The following is a 26,306-nucleotide window of genomic DNA, read 5'->3' on the forward strand; positions in this document are numbered from 1 at the left end:
TGTTTGATTAATAAGTGGAAATTCATATTGGATCTAGAGAGTACAGAATCAATAGTGTACTGTTTAAAGCATAATTACATGCATATTTCCATATACCATGGGTGAATCACTATTTTATAAACCAAGAGTATTGGTATATTCAAATTGCTCTATGCCAACACTTTAAAAGCCATGATATTTTTAATGTATGTGATATATATATATATATATATATATATATATATATATATATATATATATATATATATATATATATAAGGAATTGTTTTAGCACTCAATAAGAAAAGATCAACAAATGACTTCAGTTTAGAAAGGTTACTTACATTTATTGCATTAATGGTATGATGGTGGTATCATAGTTGTTGGAGATTATTTCTATATCTATGAAAAAAATAAATTAATAAATAAAGTAATAAATATTTCAAACAGTTAGATCATATAGACACGTTTATGTGATACATCACTCTTGAGTAGCAATACTTATTAAAAAATATATGGTGTTACAGTTCATAGAAGGTACAAAAATCAATTTCTGCAATAGCTATAAACAAGATAAACTTATAAGATAGCTGAAAGGGTACTTATACATGATTTTTGTTGAGCCTGCAACTGGCAGATCAACACAATTATCACTTGGTGTCTGTGTGCCTATCCATACAGCGGCCTGATCCATCCATCCATACCCTAGATTAACTTCAGTGTTCAATTTTTTTTACTTTCCTTTTATTTCAGTATTTATTTTATTCCACTTATTTATTCCTTGGTTAAGTAAGATAGCTTGAGGGTTGGCTTAACAATCAATTAATGGGAACTTTTTATTATCCATGTATGCCTTGATAAGCTTATACCCCTCTTTTTCATTAAAACTCGCATGAAAGTATTCCCTCCTAGACACACCTGTTTCAGTCTGGGCATGCTTTCTAGAACATAATGTGTCATGACTCTTGCCATGGTACTTTATAGTATTTCTTGAATCTTACCACAATATTTAGTGTCCTGTTACCATGGTACTTTTTGTCGATTAAATGGGTCTAAAAATGGATTTTAATGATGCTTTATTTCACTGTGACCATATTTGGGAGGAGACAGCACCTTCAAAGTTGAGAACTCCCAACATTGACAAAATGAGCTTGCTCTTGCTGAATATACATACATTTGATGGATATATAGGTAGCATCATCAATTTGCACACATTGTATTAAACTTTACCTACATGAATCTTGACTGTTAATAATTTATCTGGCATACAGTGTAGGTATTGCATCAAAAATATATATGGTGGTTAGTTCAGTATTTATTTACAACATTTGAGTTGGACTGAGCACTAAAGTTGAGGAGCTTTCTTATTACAGGTCCAAATTAATTTTGAGAACAATTCTATCTATAGTACACTCAGTTTCCCTTTAAACAAGGATTATGGTTTATGGCAGACAAAGGGATATGGGATGGCTCTTGGAAGAGGTTTTCCTTGTGTTGTTAGACAGATGTGTACATGACTCCTTGAGTGCAGTGCTCTCTTGAAACTGGTTTATTTATGTTCAAGCTTCACTGTAGTTTTTAGACTTTTATCTTTACTAGGAAATCACTCATCCTATAGTGTCCAAGTACAAAACAATAGAGATTATTTAATGTGATCAGTTAGGGTTTGCCTTTTTGATTCACAACTAGGACTTGACACAGTATTTGAAGAGTTGGTATTATTAATACTTTGTCATTGAAATGCAAAATAAATATTTAACTCCACATTGAATGCAGTTTGAGAACAAGCATTTATTAAAATTTAATTTCTGGTCATCTGTGTAAATTTTCATCATATGTTAGATGTGGAAGATGTTAACAACACCACAGTTTCTATTTCCTTTGGTTGCAAAGAACAGAAAGAGATTTATCATGGTTTGATGACAATCTTTCGAATGATCGTCTTGTCATATTCCTTTGTGGGTCTGCCATCTTCTGCATCTCGGACCCAGGCTCAGGGTTGGGAATATTAGGGACAATATTCCTGATCCAGCTTTATTAAACATAGAGATCTGTGATAATATTGGTTTACATGTACCAAAATCTATTTTGATTCTCCTAATTCTCCATACAGGACAGTTGCAGCAGCCTTGTTTCTTGGTGGGTGGGGGATCAGACACTGTTCATGGGGCAGGAAGAAGTCTTACATTGTTTGAGGTAGATCTTACAAGATAGCAAATTCATCAATGTCACATACCAAACATTTTGACTTACTAGCGTGACTTCTCAGTCATCCCATTTTAATTAGCACAGAGACTTAAAATAATTGTCTTTTACAGAAATCTATATAAATTTCATCGATATTTTCCTTGTAGAATACAGAAGTTGCTGCCACATTGCATGTATCACTGGGGCCAGATATTATTGGTGTAGCAGGAAGGGGTCTGTTGGGGTCAGAGGTAGATCGTAGTAATTGTCCTACATTGAGGATCGAAGGAGCTGAATTTGTCTGAGCCAATCTGTGATCATCCACTTCTCTGTCTCTGTCATTCAGACATGATGATTGAGGAAGGTTTTTAAGACCTGTTTTATTATTTGGAATCACAGAAACTTTTACATCTTGAACTGATGCATAGCCACCATTTTGGTCATCAGTTTTCTTTTTAAGAATTTTATATTTTACTACAATAAATATCATGGCAACGGCTAGAATTAAAAATATTGCCCCTCCAACACATATTCCAGTTAACACAGAATTAGGTAGATTTTGTGAATCAGAGGCTTCAACCTTCTTTGTGTTTTCCCTCAGACATTGAAAACCTTTGGTGTCTATGGTTTTGTTTATTTCCATATATATGCAAATTTCATAATCAGTATTTGGTTTTAAATCTTCCAAGGTGTAATGGATTGTCTCTCTGTGGAATTTCTTAGTTTTTGTTATGTTTTCCTCCAAACCTTTGTAATGAAGAACAAATCCAGTGATCGATGACCAGTCCATTAAAGCAACCCATGCCAGTGTAATGCTGTAAGCTTCTTTGCTGATTACAGAGAGACGGATTTTTGTGAATGGGGTTGATGTCTTTTGTACTGTATCAGGAGTTGTATCAGATGGTTGTGTGGTTGTTATAGTATAATTGTAAGCAGGACATGAATGTTCCGTGTAATTTGAAGGACAAAGTAACTGGTCAGCTTTAAGATCAATGAGACTTGTATACTTTAAATATTCTGGTGAAGAGCAGAATTGAAGATTTTGTAGCTCCCTCCTTTTGATGATGTCAAGGAACCAAGACAGCTGACAGTCACAATGCCATGGGAATAATATTCCCTGAAGTCTTGTGAAATTGTCAAAGACACATTTGTCAATGGTTAAATTGTTTCCCTGCAGATCAATATATTGCAGTGTATCTTGGAGGCCCCAGAAGGAAGCAGATGACAATTGTGAAATGTTGTTATCTGCAAGGTAAACTTCCTTTAAGGAATGACTGTATTTAAAGGCAAAATCAGGTATACTTTTCAAGTTGGTTCCACTTAGCCATAATTTCTCAAGCTTTGGTAATTGTTCAACAATTCTCCATATTTGAAATGAGTTCAAAAGGGTCTTTTCTAAGTTCAAAAACTCCAGTGAATTTTTTATACTGGCAATGGATTCAGTTGGGAAATTCAACAGTTCATCATTTATGTTTTGAGAATGTAGTCTCAAGTCAGCTAATGTTGGAGAAAATGAAAATAAACGAGGCTCGATGTATTTTATTTCATTGAAAGATAGGTCCAAAGTATGGAGGGCTCCAAGTCCATAAAATGTCTCTGCTCTGAGTTCTTTTATTTTGGTACTTTGAAGTATCAGGTACTGAAGTTTTGCTAATTTCTGGAAAGTCTTTCCTGGCAGGCCATTTAATCCATCAGAATTCTGGTTATATGGGAGTTCCAAAGAGGTAAGTACTGTCATTGGTGATCCTGAGAAAACTTTGGCTATTTGTTGGGCAGACAGACTGTTGTGATGAAGATTCAGAGTTTGCAGGGTAGCAGCAAGCCCAGAGAAAGCTTCTTTTTCAAGGATCTTCAGTTTACTGTTGTGTGCTATTTCAACTTGTTTCAGTTGAGTTATATTGGTGAAAGATTGATTATGTATTTGGACTATTTCTGTATTTCTAATTGTTAAATTTGTCAACAATTTGAGTTTTGATAAAGCTGACACAGGCAGATAGCTCAGAGGTACATCATCAATAAGTAGCGAAGTGAGCTTTGGAAGTTTATTCTTGAAAGTATCCTCAGCAATGTGGGTAAGATTTTTTATCTTATTTAACTCCAGCGTTGTGAGGTTTGTGAAATTCCAGATTGAATTGTTTGAGGTGATAACAGGCCATGTAAAATTCCATATTTGAAGAAAGGTCAAGTGATTCAATTTTTTTAATGCTGAATATGGAATTGATATCAATCCATCTCCTTCAATAAGCAATTCCTGAAGAATGTCTTCCACACCAGCAAAAGCATCCACAGTAAAATTAGATACATAGTTTTTTGTTAGATCAATTCTTTTTACTTTCAAATTGTTAAATGCACGAGGAGGTATTGTTGTAATTCTGTTGCATGGTGTACAACTTCCTCGATCATAGCTGGTACTAAAAGTCAGCTCATCAAATGTCTCATTGACTTTGCTGAAATAAGGGATTTTAGTCAATTTTTTGTTCCTGCAGTTAATAATAGTGTGGTTAGTTTCAGGCTGTTGTTCACATACACATTGTAAAGTGGGGCAGGCAAGTCCTTCCGTTTTTAATAAACTCCCATTTATAACCAGAATGAGATATGTTAATCTGATCATGATCTTCATGGATGACATTTTCATTTCATCAATAACGTACTTCTGAAAAATATGAAATATAATTGTTATATTTATTGAAAAAATATAAATGTATATGTTAATGATATAAGTACTTGATATTTTAGTATTATTGCATTTTCTTGAACTTTGTTAATGCAGCATATTTGCAAAACAATGTTTGCAAATTAACAATCAATTAGGTGTATTCAACCTAATATCAAAGCTTCAGTGATGAAAAATATATTATTTTCAAAATTTGAGTGCCATTGCTATATTCATAACAACATTTAAATTTGTTGAAAATGTTGTTTTACAGTTAATGAATAAGTCAAGCATTTAATTACAAGTTGGTGATATTCAAGTATAAATTACTAAGAATGAAAAGGTTTCAAAAGTACAAGCAAACAAATTGGTAAACAGTGTGCGATGTTCAACAGACTTATGTCTGGCAACACTGACCATGTCATTAATATTGACCATGTCATTATAGCTGTATATTAAATCCAATGTATAGCTTGTGATAGTTTATATTTGAAGTACAGATGAAGAGTGTAACTTTGACATTTTAAAATACTATCGGAGCACTTGCTCTCTTATCATTGAATCAATACAACATTTAGTATGAGATAAATCAGTATATGATGCCCCCTTGAAAATAGAATCATGCAATGCAGTGCGAGTATATTAAAAATTTTGGAGTCTTTAACTCATCTATTTGCACAAGTTAGAAATTGTCCAGAATTGCATACATCTTGATTTTATATTGCATAATGTGTTTATCATAATACAGGAATGGAAATATGGTGTCTCTTATCATCATTAATGTTGATATATTACAGCTATATATATGTATTACCATTATTTTTGTTATCATCTTCAAATTTTTATCTGAGATTAACATAGTTTAGGGTATTTTTTGAGAGATGTGTGCATTCTTAGAATGTTTTGCATAGCCTCCATTATGTATGATCGTTTCTTTCATATGATCACCATTCTTTTTCTTTTTTTCATCACTTTCTTTTTTTAGTTTTCTGTTCCTGCAATAAGAGTCAAATGGTCTTGAAATTCGAATTAATACACTTCATTTATCCATCGGTGAACAATTATTTGGTTCAGAAAATAGGCAAAACCAGTTAGGCAGTTTTTAATTATTTAAGGATTAAAATGGTGGGGGGGGGGGGGCTTGGTGGGCATCAGTATAAGCGAACAATCTGGATAACTGTCATTCATGTAATTTGTATTGCTGTGTATGTATGCAGGTCTGTCTCTGTCTCTCTTTATATATACATGTGTGTATATGTGTGTGTGTGTGTATATATATATATATATAGATAATGAAAAAGAAGAAACTTACCTTATATCTATTGTTATTTCCTGGCTTAGTATTTATCCCACTGATTGTATGTTTCGGCTTACACTTGTCCAGCTCAGGATGTATATGTGCGTGTATCCACTGCTAAATGTCTAATTATTACAAGTTAAGGGCCCATGTTCCGTATCTATGTGGAGGAAATGATGACATTCTTTACAAAATTGGGAAAATGGAGATTTGTCATATTTTAAAATCACATGCTCACTTTGGACGTAAATATATCCACTCAATAGTTCGTGAGTTTAGATGATATAGGAGGATATTGAATATGTGCTGGTTATTGTTTGTAACTGTCAAGGTTATCTTTTAGAATTTCAGGAAAATTATTAGCAAATTTGTATCCTTGTTTAACTGCAATAAATACAATTATGACAACAGAAATTTCTTGTGCATATTATATGCAAGTTTATCATGACATTATGATATTGTGGTTTTTAAAATTTTGATTGTTCATTATGTCCTAATCTATCTGTGTGTGTATTTGGGGGGGCGATGTAGTGTTGCCACATGCTCACTTTTAAGTTGGGTTCAACTGTAACCAATATAGATCCTGATCTGCCCTCCCATAATGTACTGTCAGATCAGGGTCTGTGTTTGTTCTTCTGAATAATCCTAACAAACTGCCTAGACCCAGATATTCTGGTACATTATGCAAGAGCAGATTTGAGTCAATGTAGTCTGCAGTGGAATCCAACTTTGTTTTAGAGTATACAAGATACACATGATATCCATCCCATCCCATCCCATCCCAGGCATTGGATCATTTCAGATCATTGGGTCAAACTAAGTGCATAGGAAATCACATTTAAAGATACAGAGGATAGTCAGTTTTGTTCACACTCAATTCCTTTTATAGGATTTCATGTATTTAAACCAAATTTCTTATATGGCTATAACATTAAGAGGAGCACATGGAGGGGGTCAGGGGCGAGCGATACCTGTCATTTTGAGAGCGAAGTGGTATGAAACCTGCCCTCTCTCTCTAGATTCCAAAAGCAAATTCAAAGGTTAGAATTATGACCTAAACATGCTTAAAATGCAGGAACTTCCATGGACCTTACCCTCCTGATTCCAACCAGTGGTTCCATCCAATAAACCTTGTGGATGGCTTGAACCTAGTAAAAGGAAGAAGCCTGTCTATTTTGGAGCTCAAAGGTCAAGGTCATTATAACTGAGAAAAGAAAAATATTTCTAACAAAAATCAGTTTGGACAATGTACCTGAACCAAATATGTGGAGAACTTATCTTTGAGGTATTGAAGTCAGTTTAATGGATGGTGAACATTGGGATGTATGTTTTAAAAAATGCTATAAAAAAATCTTTGCCTTATTGAGAATTACAAAAGTATGTGTTTAGGTGTTTTTTGAGGAATCAGGATATTTATTATCCTGTATGTGGTATCTGTTGCTGTTGATGTGAAGTTATTCAGTAGATATTGGGAGCCTAGAATTCTGAGAGTAATGCCCTGCCCATCTCATTATTTGCAAAGTATTTCCTTTTAAGGTTGATAGCTTTGGTGATCTAAGTGGTTAGAGAGTCCACCTTGGATGCAGGAGTTCGTGGGTTCAAACCCCAACCAAGTCATGCCATATACTTATACAACGGGTACTAGCAGTTCCTCACTTGGCACTCAGCATTAAGAGGTTCATGTTAGGACTGGTTGGCCTCGTGTCAGGATAATGTGACTGGGTAGGACATGATGCTACATGTCTCTGGCATGATGCCCCAGAGGCTAAACATCACTATCAACTGCCACACTGCAGACATCGTAACAATATGACTATAAGTATTAAAGGTACATTAACAAAAAATCTACAAATCTTTTAATGTCTGTACATTATGTATTGTATATACTCACATATCCAAGTTGGATTCAACTGCAAACTGCACGACCCAGATCTGCCACTACATAATGCATGAGCAGATTTGGGCCTGTGCAGATTTTTTTAAGAGCAAGAACAACAACACAGACCCTGATCTGCCAGCACATTATGTGATGGCAGATCGTTGTCAATATTGCTTGCAGTTGGACTCAACTTTTAAGCAAGTATATATGGTATTTATTATGGTGTTATTTAAATCAACATATATATTCACTTATGAGTCCAACTGCAAACTTCACAGACCCAGATCTGCTGTTGCATAATGCTTCAGCAGATCTGGGTCTGTGCAGTTATAAGAAGTAATTGGCATAACAAGCAAGATAGACTTGATCTGCAAGCTCATTATATAGGAGTATATATGGTACATGATTTACTTCAAACTGTATTACTCAACACCCCAAGACTTTTCTTGGAAGGCATTTGGTTGAAGCATTTTGATATCTTTTTATTCTGTCCACTTGGCTATCCAACTGTCTAATGTCTATCCATTTCTCCACTACATTAATATGAACTGCAGTGAGGAGTGACACCCAGTCTGGAGATATGCTTGCCACATGGGTGACATGACATGAAAGGGGCATCAGTATTTATCTAGGGCCCAGCTGACAGCTAAAAGACCAAACTGATGCAAATATAGTTTTTGCTGTATGTAAGCTAATTAACCAGGAGTTGTATTCAAACTCTTGTCTTCATTTCAGATCTCATTTATATACACATTTCTGTCAGAAATAGCATTCCCTTTAATCAGGCAAAAAATACCCAGTCAGTTTGCTGTAAGTGTTGTTGTTGATGTGGGGTTTAACACCATTTTAAGCACACAATAGGCTGTGCTTGGTGGCCAGTATTAATGATGGAGGAAGAACCTGGCAAAACCCCGGGAAGAACCACTGACCCTCGAGAAGCTACTGGCAAGCTTTCTCACATACCTATAATGGCCAAATCCTAGACTTGAATCAACGCAGACAGAGGTGAGATGGCAGTGATCTGTAATGGAGAGCGCGTTATACCACTCGGTGCTGTAAGTGTAATGGAACCTATAACAGTAATTAATATTAGAAAAGCAGACATGCCAACTCTCCTTATTTAATTGTTTGTCTCCTGATTGTGTGTAGAAAACCCAACAGTCCCAAGTGGGAGCAAAATTATCCCGATTAAAACAAAATATAGATAATTTTTTCAAGTCTTCCAGGTCGATAAGAAGTAACAGGGCAATCATTGTATAGATAAATCAAAATATCTAGGTTTTTTCATATTTCTGAGCCAGTAGGAAGTAATACGTCAAATGCTCTATATACAAATTGAAATATCTTGGAGGTGGGGTGTCTTCATATTTTGTGGGTTGATCCAACTTGGCAGGAATTAACAGGAATCTATCATATAGATCAATCGAAGTATCTCACTTTTTTCATATTTTCAGAGAAATACTTATAAAGAGGCACACAAAAAATGCATAATTCTCTTGAAATAATAGAACTGTGCAAATATTTAGCAAAAATCAATTAGGTATCATTGACCTACCAGGTTACCCAGTCAAAGGGAAATTCTATTAAATGTATACGATACCTGAATGCTTTGTTGATGCAAAATCTTTTTCGGTAGTCAAAGGGTACAAGTCGGGGTGTATTTTGCAAGTCAGATCCATATAAAGGGGTGACTTATCATCAGTGAGTCAGAGTTGTATTTTGGAAAAATAAATAAGCCCAAATGGATTGTTAGATCGATAGATAGGGAGATAGGAAAATAACAACAAAACTTTGTAAAATATTCTTCTGTTATTGAGTGGAATAAATAAATCAACAACTTACAATCTGTTCTAATTAAATCCACTAAAATCCATGATGCTTGACATTTTAAATCCATTTATATGATAAATCCACGAATTCAGTTACAGATCACATAGTGTTAAAATAAATAGTTCAGAATGATCCGATTCACAATATCCCATAATATTTGCATCTTACAGAATAACCATTGAAAGTTAAGTCCACATCTTTTTAGTTCACAATATCCCATAATATTTGCATCTTACAGAATAACCATTGAAAGTTAAGTGCACATCTTTTTAGTTCACAATATCCCATAAATATATGCATCTTACAGAATAACCATTGAAAGTTAAGTGCACATCTTTTTAGTTCACAATACCCCATAATATATGCATCTTACAAAATAACCACTGAAAGTTAATTACACATCTTTTTAGTTCACAATATCCCATAATATATGCATCTTACAGAATAACCATTGAAAGTTAAGTGCACATCTTTTTAGTTCACAATATCCCATAATATTTGCATCTTACAGAATAACCATTGAAAGTTAAGTGCACATCTTTTTAGTTCACAATATCCCATAAATATATGCATCTTACAAAATAACCATTGAAAGTTAAGTGCACATCCTTTTAGTTCACAGTATCCCATAATATAAGCATCTTACAAAATAACCATTGAAAGTTAAGTGCACATCCTTTTAGTTCACAATATCCATTAATATTTGCATCTTACAAAATAACCATTGAAAGTTAATTACACATCTTTTTAGTTCACAGTATATTTAACTGCTCCAGTGGCCTAGTGGTTAGAGCGTCCGCCTCGGATGCGGGAGGTCGTGGGTTCGATCCCTGGCCAAGTCATACCAAAGACTTACAAAAATGGTACTAACAGCTGCCTCGCTTGGCGCTCAGCATTAAGAGGTTAGTGTTAGGACTGGTTGGCCCGGTGTCAGGATAATGTGACTGGGTGGGACATCATGCTACATGTCTGCGGCATGATGCCCCAGTGCTAGACATCACTATAAACTGCCACATTGCAGACATCGTAGCGATATGACTGAAAAATTGTTAAAGCTATGTTAAAAATCCAAATCACATCACAGTTCACAGTATCCTATAAATGTCACCATCTTGATGTCATCTGGTACAAGGTTCAAGAATTCATCCAAATTTTCTGTTAAAGTTCTGAAATCCTCCATCTTCATCAGGTAAATCATCATGGTCTAGTCATCATAAATATTGACTCCCTTTCCTTGGCCTCTTGTATAGAGACTGAGCATGGGCCTGTAAGTAACACTGTGATCATACAGTTTGTGAAATATTTTAAAGGCAATGCAACTGAACACATGTCAATTTTGTGGCAAGATCAAATAAGCACCCTCTGTTACTTGTCACCAATTAAGTATCACTTACAGCTCAATCAAAGGGTTGTCATGTGGGAAAATAGCTTCATTGATTAAGGTCAAACATTGGACATTAGTACATGTATTACATTCATAGCTTCATCAAAAGGATTGTCAACTTGAAAAGAAAGTGAATGCTGCCTTTACAAGCCAAGGGCTCCATCAACCAGATGGTAAAAACAAATATATATATATATATATATATATATATATATATATATATATATATATATATATAATATTGCATGGACATCGCAATGTATGCATATAATGAAAAGCAAAAGGTTTAAGCAGTATGCATTTGTTGTAGTTTGCAATTCTGACTTATTAATATATCATGGAGGGAAAAACAGTGTTGCAAAACATTGCCAGTATTCCACTCGTATAACTAATGATAAAATGGACAGGTCAACACCAAAACTCACATTAGTTTCACTGAGAGATGCTAGTTTACACACACACACACATACAAACACACACCACACACAAACACACACACACATTATTGTTTTCTGAAAAAGAAACATTTATAAAAAATGCTGTTGTTAATAAATTATAATGGTTGGGGGCAAGCGTCCAAGTTAACCCCACTTTACAGACGTACTTTAAATGATTAACAGTCCCACTTTCATTGCCATCGAAGTTGGCATGTCTGGTAAAGCTTAATCAGACCATATAAGTACTTGACATCTAGTTCAACCATAGTAATCAGTAATTTACTAAATGATATTGTGGTTTAGGATTGATTATCTAGTTATGAAAAGCATATAACCAGCTGTGCTTGGTGAAGTTGTACAAAGGTGGCCTTATTATAATCCATGGTAATGTCTTTGCTTAAGTTTAGATGTGAATGTTATAGAGCAATAAAAACACACACACACACACACACACACACACTGGTCCTAAATGAAATGCTGCCAATCTAAAATCGGTATGGCTTCCATGGCAGCCATCTTGAAAATCTTGTTTATTTCTTCTCTTCCTAAATGGAGAGTCATATTAAATGTGGTTCTTTTTATATACAAGAACACTGACTATGATATCTAGTTGGTCCTGAAATAAAATCATGTTGCTTTAACCTCAAATATGACTGCCACAACAAATATATTGAAACATCTGTTCACTAATTCTCCAGGGGCCCCGAGTGGCCAAGTGGTCTAAAGAGCTCACCGGTCCGGATCACTGCCATCTCACCTCTGTCTGTGTATGTTCGAGTCCAAGGCTCGGCTAGCGTGGGTACGTGGGAAAGCCTGCCAGTAGCTTCTTGTGGGTCAGTGGTTCTTTCCTGGGTTTTCCAGGGTTCTTCCTCCACCAGTTATACTGGCCGCCATATATGGCCTATCTTGTGCTGAAAAATGGCGTTAAATCCTAGAACAACAACAACAACAACTAATTCTACATAATTAATAGAATGGGCTATTAATATGGGTCTTTTCCACAAGTCTGCTAATGGTGGCTAGTTTGAAAATGGTTCCAATCTTGCATCCAATACAGCTGCTATTGTGACTAATTTGAAGATCTGATCATTCATGAGTATAAGAGATGGTTTCAACACTCAGCGGTTAAAAACAAGAAGTGGTCTAATGTCTTGAATTCCTGTAAATTCTTTTTGGAAAGTTGAGTGTCAGTCCCATTGGGGACTCTTGTCTTAAAATGTTTTGATCACTTAGATATACATACACAGTTTGACATGTACTGCTGAGATACCATGTATAAATGCTTATGAGTCAACTGCAGACTGCACAGACCCAGATCTGCCATTGCACAATGCACTGGCAGATCTGGGTCTGTGAAGTTAAAAGTAATCAGTTGAATAAAAACATAGACCCTGATCTGCAGGGGCAGTATACTATAGCAGATCACTATCTTTGTTATTTGCACTTTGATGACTCTTAAGCAAGTATATATGGTAGCAAATCATAATGGTAGTCACTAATTGTGAAACATAATCATTGATGTTGTGTGGGTGAAATGCTTTGCATATGCAAGCTAACTGTATATTCTCTGTGTTTGCTGTACATTAAGTACAGATCCATTATAGTTATCATCCTAGGTTCTAAACTGTGATTATTGCACTATTTCTTTCATAGCATATATACTATTGATACTGCAGATCAAGGTCTCTGTTGTTTGTTCTACTGGTTAATCGTAGCAAACTGCACATACCCAGATCTGCTGGAACATTACATGATGGCAGATCTGGGTCTGTACAGTTTGCAGTTGGATTCAACTCATAGGTGAGTATATATGGTAGATGTTTTTTAAAATGAGCTGTTTGTTAGCGATTCCACAGTACCCATTAAATTCAGTGGTTTTCTCCCAACAGGGTTGAAGCATGGAAACATAATTTCCATTTAGAAGTGACAGGCCTAAGGCAGTTTTGCACCTGTTGCAATGGCATATATTGTTGTTGCAAATGAAGATTTTGTTCAAGACATGGCAGTATTTCACTTCCAAAATTAACTAATTAACAAATCTTGGACTGGTGATTTATTTGCTTGATTTATCTTTACTTTTCTATCATTATGTGCATCATTTCTTTTATTCTAAACAATAATATGTACTGTTATCACAGTGCCAACAGTCAGTACCATAGGGCATGTCTGGCAAATGTTCTCAAAGGATATTTAAACAGTGGTACTCACTTACTGATGGCATGTGCTTGTTCATTTTGTAATTATCCGGGGAAAAATGGCACCCAATATGCAATAGGTTGTTGACCACTGGTTGAGATCCTCACAAGCGATCTTTTCTTCTTTTGTTTTGTCAGCTAATCATTTCTTCTATTTTTATAGCTAGACATTTCTTAATGCAACAAATATTTTTGATCTCTCTCATTATTTATGTACAGGTTAGAACTAAGCATGAACTGTACAATCTAACAAACAAATTCAGTCGTATATAATATTTTTAAGAAATCAAAAAATGTAGAGAATCATCTGCCACAAAATGTGACTTTATTTATGCATGTGCAAATGTTAAATTAGTTTATAAATAATGGACTTTTCACATATGATAGTAAATATTTGAAATAGTTGTGGGTATTCTTGGGACAGATCATTTAATTATTTGGGGGATTGGTGGGGGGAAGGGGCCTGGGATTTTTAAAAAATAAATATCAGTTCAGAAAATAGCCATTTATTTCCTTAATATTTTTTCCAGCCAAACCTAGAGTCTAGTTCATTATCATTTAATGATGTACATGCCCTCAATGATATACAAAAAGTGTTGAGTCAGTGTAGAAAGATCACACTTCACAAATATATTAAAAAAATCTTCAGGATGTACTACTCCAGATATGTCATGATTCACTGACACGATGTTCCTATATAGAATGTAAAATCATGAAATAAAAGTGAAACTGAGCAAATAAAAAATTAAAACATTAGCTTGTGACATGTACTATATGAAGGAATGAAATCAGTTCTTGTGATCAAATTGCTAGAATTTAAAGCTGATCCTAACAGTGACAGGCTGTCTGAATGAACAGCGAGCTCCAATTTGTTTTTCTTTGGTTGCATCATAAAACAAACAATCCATGTTATCACATGGGTGATTTTAATCTTTTAACTTTGCAGTTTTACTTATATTCTGACTAATTTAACAAACAGTACTAATGGGTAGTAATAAAACTAATGACATCTGGGTTGATATTAGGTACTGACAAATATGCTGTTTGGAAGGAAAGAGGATTGTGTGTATTTTATCATCAGAGAGGTCAGTTCAAGGAATTTGGGAAACAAGCTAATGTACATTGGCTTTTACTTTCAGGAGCCAAGAGACAGAATATAAAAATGAAGAATTTCTCTTTGTGTGTACATGTGTGGGCATGCATATGTGTGTATATTGTCATGAAACTATATGGAATAATTGTACAAAGAACATCCTTCATTTCCAGGTAGAAGCTCCAAAAAGGGTCTCAGCTATCATATCAGCTAACAATGTTAAATACTGTTTAAAACAGTTTTAGGTCAACTGGTCATAGACCAGAAGATCTTATGGCTTGGCCTGTTGTCCATTGTCCATCATCCATGATCCAGTGTATGGTGTCTGTCCATCTAGTGCCACAGATTTCTAATTCCTATTGCTCCTAGAGTACTTAACATATATACATTTATTAGTCTTTGGTGTAGCTGGCCCTAAATGAAAATGGTGCTACTCAGACATCCAGTATAGCTGTCACGGCAGCTAGTTTAAAAATGTTGTTATTGCTACTCCTGATTGGATGGTATCAGCATGTGATTGTCACTAGAAGACTTCTTAACATCTGTAATTGGTTCTGAATGAAAATGATGCTGATCTGACATCAGTATGGTAGCCATCTTGAAAACCATGTTATTGCTACTCCTCCTGAATGCAGTTAAATTGACGTGGCATTTTCAACAGAATGCATTTTAACATGTTTACTTGGTTCTGAATAAAAATGGTTCTCTGTGTTTATCCAGTATGGCTGCCACAGTGGTCATCTTGAAAAAAAATAGTGTAATTTCTGTTCCTCCTTGAATTTATTGTCAACATGGGATTTTCACTAAAAGATTTTTTGTACTGAATATCTGGTCTCAACTGAAAATGGTGCTGATCTGACGTCCAATATGGGTCACCATGGCATACAACTTGAAATCCTTGTTAATGCTACTCCTCAAGAACAAAGTCATATCAGCATGGGATTTTTATTGGAAGACTTTATGGTGTCTGATAGTCAAAACTTGTGCCAATTTGATATCCAGTATGGCCACAGCAGCCATTTCACAATCTTTTCTGCTCCTCCTAGAAATTTTCTAATCACGTCTTCTTTGTCCTAACTGAAAATGATACTGGCCTTACATCCAATATGGCTACCACATAACTAATTTTTAAAATCTTACTGTTCATTCTATCAAATGGTTTCAACACTCATCAGTTAAAATGTAAGTTGTCTTAATTTGAATTTCTGTAAATACCTTTCAAACAATAAAGCATCAATCCCTTCAAGGGTATCTCATTTTTTTTATGAATGACATATTTTACAGCTGAACTTAAAAGTTTCAAGTTGACTTGTGAGATTTAATTTATAATCACTGGTTTCTAGGAGCGATTTCAAATCATGTCTTAAAATTAGAATGTAATTATATGCAGCTTATACCAGAACAAAATGCTCATTTTCGTTTTCAGTTTAGTGAATAGTTGATGGATATATTTAGACAGTATCAGTGAGAAATGCATGGCAAAGATGAATACTTTGCATATCTTCTTGATATTTTCTGAACACACCATTTCCATGGCAACCAGCACACAAACACAAAACTTGTGTAAGAAATGAAATCAAACCACCTCATACTTTTAACATACATTTCCTGAACAAAATTGGAGAGGGGGCAGAAAACAGTCCTTATGCAGTAAATGGTAGTGCTTTATGCACTGCTGCCATTTTCGCTGATAAATCAAGCTGATAATTGAGGCTGCATTTACTAATTGTGATTTTTTTTAATGTGAAGCAAATATGAGTAATTTTTGTTTTTTCATTGAGAAAATAATGGGATCCACCTTTAGTGCTTTAAAGAGTTCATGAGTTGACCTGGCATGCTGAAATGAGGGAGTGGTGTGGTGTAGATTGTGAGGAAGTTTTATTGGTCAAGCCTGTGTCTAGCAGAATTGGCAAAACAGGAACAGCTGTGGCAGCATCAAAATTGAGGTTCTGTGTTAAACCTTAAGGTTAAAAGTATTTGCAAGTTCTATACAGAGTGAAGATTCATCATTTTATAGGTCCACAAGTGATCATGGAACTAATGCTTTGACTAGAATCCAATGTTTACAGCGCATATGTTTTTTATGACTTAAAGATTATGTTGTGGTCATGTAGAGACTTTACAAATTGAATTTGATACAAAAGCTTTTTAAGCCATATGTTTGCACTGTGAAATGTTAATTTTCTTGCCTTTTCAGCTTCTGGTATTCCAGCAGAATGATGATAAGAGGAAACTGTACACCAGTATGCATGGTGCTGCCACCTGTGTTACTGTGGATATCAAAAGTGTGGAACACACTCGGGTAAGTCACAATGCAAGAATTGATCTGTCAGATAAACAAAGAATGCCCCATATAAACATTAGCTTTACCGTTTATTTAAAACGCATTTTTTAATTTATTTTTAAAAAATCATTCAAGTGATTGGCACAGGATTTACTTGTAATTAAGTGCAGTTCACCCTCATCATAACAACCCTCAGTTAGAACACCATTCTAAATACAAGGTGATATTTCTATGGACTTGACTAAAATTAAACCATTATACTTGAAATGGCCTATCAAATATATTGCAGTATGGATTGAAAGAAACCAGTATGAATTACCTTATCTATTTTCCTTTCAAAGCATCATTATTTTTCAAAATTGCACAAATACGATGAAGTGAAAAATATATTTAATTTATATTACTTGGCATTATTAATATAATATTATATGTTTGACTGCAGTTTGGTACATAATTTGGTCAACAGTTGTGAACCCCATCTGCCACATTATAATAAAGGGGAACTGTATCAGGTAAAAATTTCACAATGATCAGATGAAAAATGTTAAAATTATACAGATTCTGACTTTGATGTGCTTTATTGTAAAACTCTTGGTGACCAACTTTGGTCAAACAAACTCTTGTCATTATATCATTATTAATACCTAGATAACCACTGCATTGGTTAGCAATCCATTGAATCTCTGTTACCAGTATGTGCTTATTGATTGATGGCTGCAACTTATGGACAAGGGACCAGTTCCATGATACAAAGCTTCTCTCTGGAAGAGATGAATTTTTCTTTAAATAAAGACAAAGCTTTCTGATTGTAAGTGATAAATATTTCTACTGCTTCTAAGTCTCATTTTTCATAGTAGATTCAGTGAAATCTGAACCTCCTATCATTGCCATACATCTTTGTATTCAGATGGTTTGAAAGATGGAGACAAGGTTGCAGATAGCATTTGATCACCCCACAGAACCTTCTCAAGCTTGTTACTGGATAAAGACTCCATTTTTTTCAGCAGCAATAACTAACATTTTCTGATCTCTGAACTGCATTGAAATCACCCATAAAAACAAATTTCATGATATTTTCAGATTATCTCCACATTGAAAATCATGCAAAACCTTACATTTAAAATCCCATTAATATCCCAAAATCTTACAAAGCATAATTTGCTCATTCAAAGGGTATTTAATTAGTGTACTGTACAACAAAGTTCTTGATTATTGAACTCACTGTATCTCCCATGCACCTCTACATATTTTTTCAGTCTGATTATTCACTTTTTATTATGGTGTTCATGATGTCCAAGTTCTGTGCTGATGCATTATTATAGAGTAAGTCGATGTCTTGGGTACCACAGCTTTTGGCAACACTTTGTAGGCAGGAAAAATGTCAAATGACATTGGTAGAGTCAAGCAAAGATATCTGGATTATTGGCCTTTCTCACTGAAAAATATTGCTTATAAAACTCAGTTAATCAAACTACATCAAGCACTTTGTGGTCTCTGCTCATTTTCTCTTGGTTGGAGCATCTGCCTTAGATGTAGGAGGTCATGGGTTTGAACCCTGGCTAAATCATACCAAAGACTTGTACAAATGGTACTAGCAGCTATCTTGCTTGGCACTCAGCATTAAGAGATCAGGGTTTGGACTGGTAGGCCTGGTGTCAGGATAATGTGCCTGTGTTGGACATGATGCTTCATGTCTATGGTATGATGCTTCAGTGCTAGACATCACTATAAACAGCCACACTGCAGAAATCATAGCAATGAAGAAATATCTTCCACTATGTAGCAAGCATCTTATTCAGTTACTTCTTTCACAACAGCCTCTTTCTGGCCACCAATCACAGGCAAAAGTCATCCAGAACATGTGTCATCTTTCTTTGATTCAAGATCATCTTGAAAATTATCAAACCACTTCAAACTTTTGTTACATAACATGCATATATCTATGGTAGATTACATATTCTGACAGAAAATGTTCTGTATACTCTGGCAAAAGGTTTGGAATGAAAATATACAAACAGGTTTCATGAAAATGAGCCTATTAGTGTAGATTGGCTTTCCTCATACAGAACAAATCAAAGTCGAGGTGCTAATGTACTTCACACATACCTGACACTTGCATTTGTCTTTAAGGGTACTTGTAATGTACCTCACACATATAGGACACACATACCTGACACCTGCATACGTCCTTAAGGGTATTCGTAATGTACCTCACACATATAGGACACACATACCTGACACTTGCATACATCGTTAAGGGTACTCTTAATGTACCTCACACATATCGGACACACACACCTGACACTTGCATATATCCTTAAGGGTATTCGTAATGTACCTCACACATATAGGACACACATACCTGACACCTGCATACATCCTTAAGGGTACTCGTAATGTACCTCACACATACAGGACACATACCTGACACTTGCATATATCCTTAAGGGTATTCGTAATGTACCTTACACATATAGGACACACATACCTTACCCTTGCATACATCGTTAAGGGTACTCTTAATGTACCTCACACATATCGGACACACTCACCTGACACTTGTATATATCCTTAAGGGTATTCGTAATGTACCTTACACATATAGGACACACATACCTTACCCTTGCATATATCCTTAAGGGTATTCGTAATGTACCTCACACATATCGGACACACATACCTGACACCTGCATACATCCTTAAGGGTACTCGTAATGTACCTCACACATACAGGACACACATACCTGACACTTGCATACATCGTTAAGGGTACTGTTAATGTACCTCACACATATCGGACACACATACCTGACACTTGCATATATCCTTAAGGGTATTCGTAATGTACCTTACACATATCGGACACACATACCTGACACTTGCATATATCCTTAAGGGTATTCGTAATGTACCTTACACATATCGGACACACATACGTGACACTTGCATATATCCTTAAGGGTATTCGTAATGTACCTTACACATATCGGACACACATACCTGACACTTGCTTATGCCCTAAAGAGTGCACGTAAAACAGAATGCTTACCTTGTCATTGTTCACTAATAATGGATGCCATTCTGGTAGATAGAAGCATCTTATACCCAGGAGTCAGATTTTGTTTATCATGTGAACTTAATTAAATAGCTTAATGATGACATACTACCAGAGAAATTCTTGGAGCTTTTATAAACATGAAGTTTATATTCCAGATTTTGACCAAATATTTTAACGGTTTGATACTTTTTACCTTGTGTTTATTTTATATACCTTTTACTGAACTTTAACATCATTTATCTTTTATTTTGTATCACTACATTTTTATCTTTATTTGAAAGGGTTTATCTTCTTGATGTCTTTTTACACTTCTTTATCTTGGTATTTTTAGAATGTAACTTTTAATGGGCACTGTGTAGCGATTATTATGGCAAGGTTGCATTTAACCCTATACTTTCAGACAGCATTCACTTACTGTAAGGCGCTTCATTATATTGCCGTGCAGATATGGATCCCAGTTTATGATGTATTAGCAAAATTATATGTATAATTTACTTGATTATAAGGTAATTACACTATAAAACAGTATACTCCATGACTCCATGATAAGGATTATAATGAGGTAATGATGTACTTGGCATTTCTAAGTAAAAGACCTTTGAACCTTTTCCAAAGGAGTTTTAAAGCAAGAAAGATAATTTTTGGAACAGTATCATTTAAGAAATTATGCAAGAAGGTGAATATATACCCTTCTTGAAATTTCAAGTAAAGAGATTAGAATTAGCTTAAATTCTTGCATTCAGGTTGGATCCTGCAAACAACATAGACCCAGAATTGCCACTACATAATGTGCCACAGATCTGACTCTGTTAAGCTTGTTAGAAGTAAATAGTTGAGTAAACAGCTCAGAACCTAATCTGCTAGAACAATATTTGATGACAGGTTAGGATGTGTGTTGTTTTCAGTTGAATCCAACTGAAAGTGAGTGTACACAGTAGTTGATTTGTTAAATTACCATGGGGGTTTACTCCATCCCTGACTTTGTTTGGTTGCCTGCCATTATGTGTCTGTGTGTGTCACTTGTGTGTCTATGGGCAAGGCACATTATGCAAAAAGTCCATGTAGAATATAGTCTTTCATGTGTTAGTGTACTTTTAAACATTCTTCTGTCCATCCATCCATCCATCAATCAATCTGGAGATGTCTCTACTAGGACAGGTCTCTCTTTGTTCATAAAATGCATTATGATAGAAAATTTGTCAACCTTCTCAATTTTAATATGATAAAAGAGGAATGAGTATAGATGGTTTTATTGGTGTTCTGTCCCAGAGCCACATTTATAGGGGCCTATCGTGTTACCCTTGATGGTACATACATACATACATGCATGGCACATATTTAAAACTTTATATTGAGGTCATTTCAGGTGCTGTGCTGAGTTATTTGTGTTTCATGGGCATATTTGTTGTTTTTGACAAGATATAACAGATTTTTAGGACTTTGCATGTTAATTATTTGTCATTTATTACCTGGTTTCTTGGCATCAGTTTTTATTCCCTTGACTGAAGGGGCAGAGGGGCCCCAGGTAGGTAAGTTGTCTAACGTGCTCTACTTTACAGATCACTTAACATATCTCACCTTTGTCTGCCTGAGTTGGAGCCATGGTTTGACAAATGTGGATATGGGAGAAAGCTTTTCAGTAACTTCTGTGGGTCTGTTGTTCTTCTTGGGTTCTTCCTCCACTAACTATACTGGCTGCTTCTATAGCCTATCATGTGCTGAAAATGGTGTTGAATCCCACTAGACCTGAAGGTACAGGGGGTTAGAGCAATAGTGATGTCTATCAGCACATCCATCTGCTCATCCAGATGTAGGCATGGTGGTTTCTATTAAATAACTTTGTTATCTTTTCTTCTCAAGCTCATATATGGCTTACCCATGGGTAGCGGCATAAGCTTAGCAATTTGGTACTGCTAGCTCCAAAGTCAAGGGCACTTGAGCTTGAGACAAGATATTCATTGATGCATATGTCATGTTTTCTTGGCCCAATTTTCATCAGACTTCATTGGTAGACTGCACTTGGGCAGGGCACTGTTTGTTGATATGGAAACTGGGAAGTGAAAACTCAAGGTCACTGGAGTCAGATTGGGATATTTTTGGTCTCTGCTTGAAAAGTTGAGTTAAACTTCATTATATAGCCTACACTTTGGCAGAAGCATCTTCATATTAATTCTTAAGGTCAGAGGTAAAGATCACAGGAGCTAAAATTGTAATTTGGGTTTCTGCTTGATAAGTCTACTTTCGTCAAATTCTTCACACCCAATTTTTTTTTCAACTTCATAGCTGCATTACATTGGAGAAGGGGCATCCCTCTCATGAACTTGTGAGATCAAATGTCGAGGTCACTAGATGCAAAATTATAAAATATATATTATTTTTACATTTGTAATAGCTATGATCAGTTGCAGGCAGTAGCAATTTTTCTGAAAACTATTTTTGTGTCAGTAGAATTTTATCACTTGTGTGAAAGTAGAAGGCCCCAAATAACAAGAACAAAAGATCAAAGGTCCTTGGTGGGAGCCATTCTGATTTTAAGTGTCAAGCTACAGATTTAAATTTTTGTTATTCAGGTATCTCACAGAATTGGACCACACTCACAGATTACAGTGGAAATGTCCCTTGGGGAGTTTACTTCAGAAGTGGATATCACCATTGTGGACAGAATCAACAACCTGATCAAGCCAGAAGCTATAACTACTTCCACTTCATTTATCCCAGCCAGTTCTTTCTACCACAATGGGGTATGTTGACTGAAATAGTATGTCTCTTGGTTGAAAATGATCATCAACTTCTCAGTTCTTTACATGTAACAATCAGTCCAGGTGCTGACAATTAATTAGGTGTGTGTGCACATGTAACTGCTCGATTCCAAACTGGGAGTCAAGGCGTTGATTGTATACTTACAGGTTGAGTTGCATAAAAGCGCTCAAGGCATTTAAAAGACAGAGGAAAGAAAAAACTAATATTCACTGAAATATTTATGTCTGTGATTTTAATCTATTAGAGAGCAAAAGCAAGGACTAGTAGAATGATTAGTGTTAGCTAATCCCTCCACCCCCTACATCTTATATTGTTCTGTCCCAATCAGCATTAGCACTGCAGGAAAATTGAATGTATATATGCAGTGACCTGAAGATAATGAAGCTAGAAAATAAATGTGGAAGATAAACAGGGGAGGGGTACATGTATATTGCAAATCAGGTTATGAACTCAGAGTGGGTGTGTATCAATATTGATTGAGCTGGCAGTGTTGGTATTTTGTTTTCTTTTAAAAATATAGGTTGAGTAATTCATTATTAAATTCAGGTGAGAAGCTTTTTTTTTGACATGTGAACACCAAAATTGCAAACTAATTGCATTTAGCGTAGGACTTAATCCTTTCTGCTTCAGTTTAACAGTAAAAGCTTTTATGTTACTGTAAACCATTATATGTTGTATATGAACACTAATTAATAATTGGACACCTATTTGTTTGACTACAGCAAGTATAAATAATAAGAAACAACAGTAGCATGTTAATAAGGAATGGATGATATTATTCCCTGGTCAGCTGATTGTCTGACACACTGCTAAACCATGTGCATATTCTGGCAGCTTTCATTTCTTGAAAATGTTTATAAAATCTATTGACTGTTGTTTGAACATTGATTGTAGACATAAAATGTTGAAGACAATTGTTTTATTCTTCATAGATTAGTAATACTGTGATTAACACTTATCAGCTTTTATTGAGATTTCATCTTTTAAAAATGAACTAAGATCAAATTGGATAATGCATGATAAAGTACATAACACAGTGACACTTTTTTAATCTCAGCAATTGTGTTATAGCAAGGTTTCATTTAATCTTTTGAATCTGTGATATAAGTACAGAGTGTAAACATCTGTGTGTCTGTGGTATATGTACATAGTGTAAATATCTGTGTCACTCTGTAATATTTGTACATAGTGTAAGTATCTATGTCTGTAATATATGTACATAGTGTAAATATCTGTCTGTAATATATGTACAGTGTAAGTATGTGTCTGTAATATATGTAGATAGTCTAAATATCTGTGTCTGCAATATGTACATAGTGTAAGTATCTGTGTCTGTAATATATGTACATAGTGTAAATATCTGTCTGTAATATATGTACATAGTCTAAATATCTGTCTGTAATATATGTACAGTGTAAGTATGTGTCTGTAATATATGTAGATAGTCTAAATATCTGTGTCTGCAATATGTACATAGTGTAAGTATCTGTGTCTGTAATATATGTACATAGTGTAAATATCTGTCTGCAATATATGTACATAGTGTAAATATCTGTGTCTGTAATATATGTACAGTGTAAGTATGTGTCTGTAATATATATACATAGTGTAAGTATCTGTGTCTGTAATATATGTACATAGTGTAAATATCTGTGTCTGTAGTATATATACATAGTGTAAATATCTGTGTCTGTAATATGTGTACATAGTGTAAATATCTGTGTAATATATGTACATAGTGTAAATATCTGTGTCTGTAATATATGTACAGTGTAAGTATGTGTCTGTAGTATATGTACGTAGTGTAAATATCTGTGTAATATATGTACGTAGTGTGAATATCTGTCTGTAATATATGTACATAGTGTGAATATGTGTCTGTAATATATGTACATAGTGTGAATATCTGTCTGTAATATATGTACATAGTGTAAATATCTGTCTGTAATATATGTACATAGTGTAAATATCTGTGTCTGTAATATATGTACAGTGTAAGTATGTGTCTGTAGTATATGTACGTAGTGTAAGTATCTGTGTCTGTAGTATATGTACATAGTGTAAATATCTGTGTCTGTAGTATATGTACATAGTGTGAATATCTGTGTCTGTAATATATGTACGTAGTGTGAATATCTGTCTGTAATATATGTACATAGTGTGAATATCTGTCTGTAATATATGTACGTAGTGTAAATATCTGTCTGTAATATATGTACATAGTGTAAATATCTGTGTCTGTAATATATGTACATAGTGTGAATATCTGTCTGTAATATATGTACATAGTCGAAATATCTGTGTCTGTAATATATGTACATTGTAAGTATGTGTCTGTAGTATATGTACGTAGTGTAAATATCTGTGTCTGTAATATATGTACACAGTGTAAATATCTGTGTCTGTAATATATGTACATAGTGTGAATATCTGTCTGTAATATATGTACATAGTGTAAATATCTGTGTCTGTAATATATATATACATAGTCTAAATATCTGTCTGTAATATATGTACAGTGTAAGTATGTGTCTGTAGTATATGTACGTAGTGTAAGTATCTGTGTCTGTAATATATGTACATAGTGTGTGTGTGTGTGTGTGCGATTTAGATTTTTAATACAGCTTGAAAAAAAATTCAGTCATATAGCTACGATGTCTGCAGTGTGACAGTTTATAATGATGTCTAGCACTGGGGCAACATGCCGCAGACATATAGCATAATGTCCCACCCAGTCACATTATCCTGACACCAGGCTGACCAGTCCTAACACTAACCTCTTAATGCTGAGCGCCAAGCGAGGCAGCTGTTAGTACCATTTTTGTAGAGACTGCTCCGGTGGCCTAGTGGTTAGAATGTCTGCCTTGGAAGTGGAAGGTCATGGGTTCGTACCCCAGCAGAGTCATACCAAAGACTTATAAAAATGGTACTAATAGCTGCCTCGCTTGGCGCTCAGCATTAAGAGGTTAGTGTTAGGACTGGGTGGGACATCATGCTACATGTCTGCAGCATGATGCCCCAGTGCTAGTCATCACTATAAACAGCCACACTGCAGATGATATGACTGAAAAATTGTTAAAAGCTACATCAAAAATCCTGATCACACACACACATACCACCTTTGTAAATCTTTGATGTGACTCAGTCAGGAATTGAACCCATTACCTCCCGCATCTGAGGCGGATGCTCTAACCACTAGGCCACTGGAGCGGTATGTGTCCATAGTGTAAACATCTTTGTCTGTGTTACTTGTACATAGATTAAGTATCT

At 35.0% G+C, this 26,306-nt stretch overlaps 2 protein-coding genes across 2 annotated transcripts in view; one reads left to right on the forward strand and one right to left on the reverse strand.

Moving 5' to 3' along the window:
* The window catches only part of LOC149804667 (autophagy-related protein 2 homolog B-like), a 206,742-nt gene that overhangs the window by 97,913 nt on the left and 82,523 nt on the right, over positions 1-26,306 (forward strand). The window contains exons 8-9 of the mRNA XM_089933186.1: positions 17,132-17,236; positions 22,847-23,017. Of these exons, the coding sequence (XP_089789312.1) occupies positions 17,132-17,236; positions 22,847-23,017 (276 nt within the window). The remainder of the gene's footprint in view (positions 1-17,131; positions 17,237-22,846; positions 23,018-26,306) is intronic.
* Positions 1,513-6,254, reverse strand: LOC149804671 (uncharacterized). Its single transcript, XM_089942921.1, has 2 exons — positions 6,132-6,254; positions 1,513-4,819 (listed from the first exon to the last, which is right to left on the reverse strand). The coding sequence occupies exon 2, from the start codon at positions 4,799-4,801 to the stop codon at positions 2,276-2,278; it is 2,526 nt and encodes an 841-aa protein (XP_089799047.1). The 5' UTR covers positions 4,802-4,819; positions 6,132-6,254; the 3' UTR covers positions 1,513-2,275.

This window comes from Sinohyriopsis cumingii, chromosome 2 (assembly GCF_028554795.1).
Source record: "Sinohyriopsis cumingii isolate HCF-2022 chromosome 2, ASM2855479v2, whole genome shotgun sequence".
NCBI lineage: Eukaryota > Metazoa > Mollusca > Bivalvia > Unionida > Unionidae > Sinohyriopsis > Sinohyriopsis cumingii.